We start from the raw sequence: 6000 nt of genomic DNA, 5'->3' as shown, positions 1-6000 counted from the left end.
GTAATGATTATAGGTTGGATGTGATGTTTTGTTTGTTATGGCTAAAATAGCCTATTTTGTTTTTTGTGGCTAAAATAGCCAAAAAAACCTGAAAAAGCCCTTGCCAAACACAGGCTTTAACTAATAATGTTAGATTCACACAAAATTCTCCTCTACCAATCTCCCGAATTGATTGAAAATTTTTGAAAGAGAAAAGTGTATGAGTATGGATCATTAATTTATTTATTTTCGTGCCACATTATTTGGAGGGTTATAAAGGATGAAATTGTATAGATGAAACATTTTTTTTATTTTAAAAGTCATCAGCATTTTCTTAATTTAAAACAAACCAAAAAAAGAAAAAAATTCACAACTCAGAATTAACCAATGCCAGTTTCATTAGATGACTATGAAATATCAAAGAGATAAAGCAATTTTAGAAATAGTAAGCTTAAATCAACATAGAATTTGTTACAACTATTACAACCAATCAAACAATATGTTATAGAATCATTTTGATGAGTCTAGTTATTAACAAAATTGAGTAGTTAAAAGACAATGAAATTGTCAGTTTGAGAGGGGTGATTCAATCCTTCGACCCACACCCCATTATTTATGTTCACGTTATTCGTTTTGCTTTCTGAATCTTTCTTCGCTTCCACTTTGTCCTCACTCCCAATTTCAAACACTTCCTGGACAAAACACTCCACGTCAATTCCTTTATGTCCCTCCATATCCTCTACCTCAGGCCCTACGGGAATGTATGGTGGTCTCGCCAACTGCAGGATCAGATCCCATCTAACCCCTTGGAAGAAATCGTGGCCCTTGATTCCCTCCAGTGATATCCTCTGCTTTGGGTCCTTTTCCAGCAATTTACCAATCAGGTCCCTCAACGGCGTTGGCTCTCCGACGAGCTCCGGCGACTTGGTCAGAATCCGGTAAAACGTCTCCTTCCTATTCGACCCCCGAAACGGCGTCGCTCCGTACAGCATCTCATAGAGAACGACACCTAAGCACCACCAGTCGACGGCGAAATCGTGGCCGTCGCCTGAGATGATCTCGGGCGCCACGTACTCCTCCGTGCCAACGAACGAGTTCGACTTCTCAACCGAATCCGACTCGGAACTCGCCTGGTTAAAACCTGGTTTGGCCGGAGAAACCGAGTCTTCAGGCGAAACGCCGGAGTAGCAAGAGAAAAATCGTCTCTTCTTCTTCGTCTTCAAAGGCTCAGATTTCACAAGAGGAAGAGATTCGGGATTTTTTGGAGAGAGTTTTGTTGAGAGATCGAAATCGATGAGCATTAAATGTCCGTCTTGTTGCACCATTACGTTGTCAGGCTTTAAATCTCTGTATACTATCCCTAATTCGTGCAAGTACTCCAATGCCAGTACTAATTCCGCAGCATAAAACCTAAACAGATAGAGATAAAACGGTTATATGACCAAATCTTCATAGAAATCAGGACTTTTTTTCATTGATCACAGGAAATTGACGTGAATTACCTGATGATATCATCGGAAAACATTTTCTCCGATTGTTGCTTTCTGAGAGAGTGAAGATCGCGTCCTGGACAGTAATCGATGGCGTAGCCAACAATCTTATCGGTGGAGACAGTGCCACGCAATCTCGGCAAAAGCGGATGACGAAAGCGCCTCAAGACCTCTCGTTCGAAGCAAATTCGTCGGTACTCGCTTCCATCGCTGTCGTGATTGATTCTGTTCTTCTTGTCAATGGAAGCTTTAGAGATTGCCTTCAATGCAATGAATTCGTTTTTGGATGATGATTGGGTTTGGACCAAGAACACGACGCCTTTGGCTCCGCGGCCGAGGGCGGAAATGGCTTTGAGGCGGCTGAGCTCTAAAGAAGGGATGTCCAGGTGGTCGTCGCCGTCGCTCATGGCGGAGCTGAGAGGGTAGGAGTGATAATGGAGATTTTGAGGAAAGTACGTAATTGGAGTTTGTTGCGGAGTTGGAATTGTTTGCTTTGTTTTATTATTACTATTGTTTAGAGGAATAGAAATTTGTCACACGTTTTTTAAGAGAAAGCTGAATGCGAACGCAGCTTCCCACTTTCTTGCTCAGGAAGGATTCAATTCAAGGGAAGGAAAAGTGAGAGAGTTGAATTTTTTTAAAAAAAAAATTAATATTAAAACGGTGAGGTACTTGCGGTCGAGGGCAGAGCTTTGTCCTTCTAGAAGCGGTTTTAAAATTTATTTCTAAAATTAGTCTTCTGAATCTTTAGAGCATGTTCAATAGTTCATTAGATTTTTTTCTCAAATTTGAGTAAAAAAGAAATGATTTCCTCTATGTGATATCACATGTTTCAACGGAAAAATTTAATTTTTCATCAAACTTTCGGTTGACCGGGCGAATAACTGGCCAATGCAAAAACTTGAAAAACTGAAAAAATAAAGAGGTGGTCGACCGCCTAGTGTAAAATTTTTACAAATTTTTGCATAAGGTGGTCATCCGGGAGGACGTCCGGTCGGTTGTCCGGTGGGATCCACCTCCAACGTAAACGTATAGTGTTTTGGTGAAATCTGCTCCACTTCTCATTTTGGTGAAACTTTTGGTGAATTCTCAATTTGATATCCATTTGGTGAAACCGTTTGAGCCATAAACGTAATAATTTTTCACCAAATTCAAATCTGATGGTGAATTTGGTTCACCGTTGGAGATAGTCTTACAAGTAAATAAGTTGAAATTAAAAATAAAAAATAAATAAATTAAAGGCCAGTTTGAGAATTAATTATTTTAATTAATTAATTATTATTTTTTACTATTTGACCGAAAAGAAGTATAAAAAAATAGATAAAGGGATATGATAACTTTTAATGATTTTTTATTTTTATTTTTTTGACTATTTTCTCTCGTTTCCAAATAAGACCTAAGGGCTAGTTTGACATATCTCAAAAAAGCTAAAAGGTTACTTAAAAAGTTAAAAAGTTATCATTATTCACAAAAAAAAAAAAATATAAAAAAAATTTAATTTTACAAAAAAAAGTACAACTTACATGTCACGTGAGTTGTACTTTAACTGTCCACCGTTTGTACAAAGGGAGGAAGAGAAGCAAACATGACGATGTTGTTCGGCTCTTGGGGGGCCATCATGGGTCCCATTTTGATAATCTGAACCGTTCAATGTGTAAAACTCGTCGAGTAATTGTAAAAAATCACGTTGATCAGATATCACTAACTACACGATCAAATCAGTTTTGTATAAAAAACTAGATGGTGTTATAGTTAACGGTTGGCAAAAAAACTAATCCGATTAGATGGTTATCGATATTCGAATAACGTGATTTTTTACAATCATATAGTACTCAACGAGTTCTACACATTGACGGTTCCGATTAGCAAAATGAGACCCGTGGTGGGCCCCCACGGGCCGAACAACACCGTCTAATTCAATACTCGAAAAGGAGGCAAGCTTTTCCTATACATTACTCTGCCCACCGTACTGTCTACTCTGCGCAAGCTTCTCATATACACTAATTTATATAATTTTTTAATACATATTTTTTCGTAAAAAGTTAAAAAATTATCTGAAACAATCATATTTTTTTCCTCAACTTTTTAATTCAAAAAGTCAAAAAGTGTACTTATTTGGAACACTCTAAACAACTTGTGTTTGGTTAAAATGAATTGTATTAAAATGCTTGTTTTCACGTTTTATTTATTAGAAAAAATATTATAAATAAAATTATTATTTATCATTACAAGTGAGTGACCATTTTATTCTATTTTCACTATCATTTTAATAAATCAGAAATTGAAATTGATAATATAAAAATAAAATTTTAAAAAATGATAATAGTTAGAGGTGAAGGAGGTAAATTTAGCCTGAAGCCTCTTCGACAAGAGATAGGGCCTTAGAGCATCCGTATCAAACTAGTTAAAATCGTTTTTTAACTAAATTAGCGATACTATTCATAAAAAATGGACGTTCATCAGTCTCACTACAGTATCGTGCTAATTTATGATTGCTACAGTATCTTGTTACAACAAGTAAGGTACTATTCATCGCTACAACACAGAGATTAATATTACCGGATGTCCGCCCGGAAGTCTGGCCGATCAACCGGTCAACGACCATTTTTTTAAAGTTTTTTTTTACATTTTTTAAGAATTGTTTGGTTGGTAACTCATTAATTTAATAATAAAAAAAAAGAATAACAAACATAATAAGAAAATAATATTTTTGATACAGTAGGTACTAAACAGGTGACTAACTAAAATAGCAAAATAACTTTTTTAGCTATAATTTGACTAAAAATTTGAAGAGGTTGGTGTGGATACTCTTAACTCGTTAACCCAACGAAACACTACGGGGCTATCTTAATCATTTTTTTTTAAAAAAAAATTAGTTTCACTTAAGTCTCGTTTGGTAATTACATGAGAGGGTAATTTTTGTAAAAATTGGGCCGAGCTGGGAGATGGTCATTATAGCCCCCAATACGAAGGGCTGAGTAAAAAGGCCGTAAAATTACTCTTGCCCGAGATAAATATAAAGTTACCCCGGCCCAAGAGAGGTACAAAATTACTCCGGCCCGAGATAAATATAATGTTACTCCGGTCCTGAAGCGACTTGGAGTTAGTCCGGTCATAGCGCATTATGGTTAGAACGGTCAGAACCTTGCTACTCGGTAGCTCGGTCTAAACACACCATGATTCGTACATGAGAGAACCGAGATAAGGTATAGCGAAAGGAAGAACCGAACTAAGGATAGTTCGGCCTACTCTGCGGCTCAACATAGCCATGATTACTTCGGTCATGTTGGAGTTCGGCCATGGTAAAAACCATCTCACTTGGTTTAAGCAGTGAGGGGGGTGTTGAAAGATAAGCATTATCTTTCAGGAATAAGAATCCTAGGAGGACTCTGCATGGAGGAGTAGAAGTCCTACTAGGATTATGCCACACGAAACCTATAAAAGCTCACAAACATCACCTTTGGAGAGGTAACACACAACTTTGCTTTCTGAATATACAGAGCTTTTGCCTATTTGTCAAGCTTACTGACTTAGGCATCGGAGAGGTTTCCGGCACACACCCGCCGGCTAACTCACGTTTGTGTTTTCAGGTGATAAAGCGACGACGTACAGAGGAACGCAGACTTGATCAACAGGATTATACGAGAAGGTTTATTTCTTTCCCGTACAATTGGCGCCGTCTGTGGGAAGTAACAGACAGGACAAAACCTCTTGATCAAGCTTTACCTCTTTAGAAACAATGGCACACATTGAAGAATTGCCACAGTCCGCCATCGACAGGCAAACTCCAGATGGGGGTGCAAGGCGTGAGGGATTACCTTCTATCCATCCTATGGCGGACTTGGAGTCCCAGCGACATAACACCAGGAGGGATACTAGGGGGAGACGGACTCACAGCCCCCGTCACTCTCGTTCACAAAGTCCTGACAGGCAAAGGCGGAGGATTGATCCTCAAGTTCTGGAGGATCGCGTGAAGGGGCAAGACGAATTGATAAGGAAGATGGCGGCGGACATGGAGGCCTTGAAGCGCCAGATAAAGAACAAAGAAGTGACGACAGGAGATGGGCGCAAAAATAAGACGCCCCCTCCCCACTCAGAAAATCATAGTAGGAATACCACACCCTCGCAAGGAGAGAGTAGAAGCCTCAGGACAGGCGATACTCAATCCAGGTCTTCCAGAACTCGTCACTCCAGGTCTGAGAGGACGAGATCTGAAAGATCATACACTGAAGGAAGCACGTATTGGCCCTCACATACGCACCAAACCAGATCTAGACAGACGGAGTTACCCAAATCATCCGACTTACGAACCGTGCTTGAAGAAAAAGCACAATGCAAGGAGTATGGCAAACGAGATAAACGGAGAAGACCCGGATAAAAGATGGTTGAGAATTCGTATTGCCATAACCACGGTGTTCAAGAAACCGATATATCGAATTCTGAGCGAAATAAGAGATGAGCCTTTCGTCAAGTGGCCAGCTAAGCTGGGAGAAGCACAGAAAGACTACGACGAAAGATCGCGGTGCACCTT

The 6000-nt window shown here is 39.1% G+C and overlaps 1 protein-coding gene across 1 annotated transcript; it reads right to left on the bottom strand.

Moving 5' to 3' along the window:
* Positions 1–413: 413 nt before the first annotated feature.
* LOC114289564 (serine/threonine-protein kinase OXI1) lies at positions 414–2107 on the bottom strand. Its single transcript, XM_028233304.2, has 2 exons — positions 1482–2107; positions 414–1389 (listed from the first exon to the last, which is right to left on the bottom strand). Exons 1-2 carry the CDS (start codon positions 1874–1876, stop codon positions 528–530), a joined length of 1257 nt encoding a protein of 418 aa, XP_028089105.2. The 5' UTR covers positions 1877–2107; the 3' UTR covers positions 414–527.
* Between the last annotated feature and the right edge of the window lie 3893 nt (positions 2108–6000).

Source organism: Camellia sinensis, chromosome 14 (assembly GCF_055761805.1).
Source record: "Camellia sinensis isolate YWXY chromosome 14, ASM5576180v1, whole genome shotgun sequence".
Lineage (NCBI taxonomy): Eukaryota > Viridiplantae > Streptophyta > Magnoliopsida > Ericales > Theaceae > Camellia > Camellia sinensis.
Note: the sequence above shows the minus strand (reverse complement) of the source record. Positions and strands in the feature narration are given on the sequence as shown.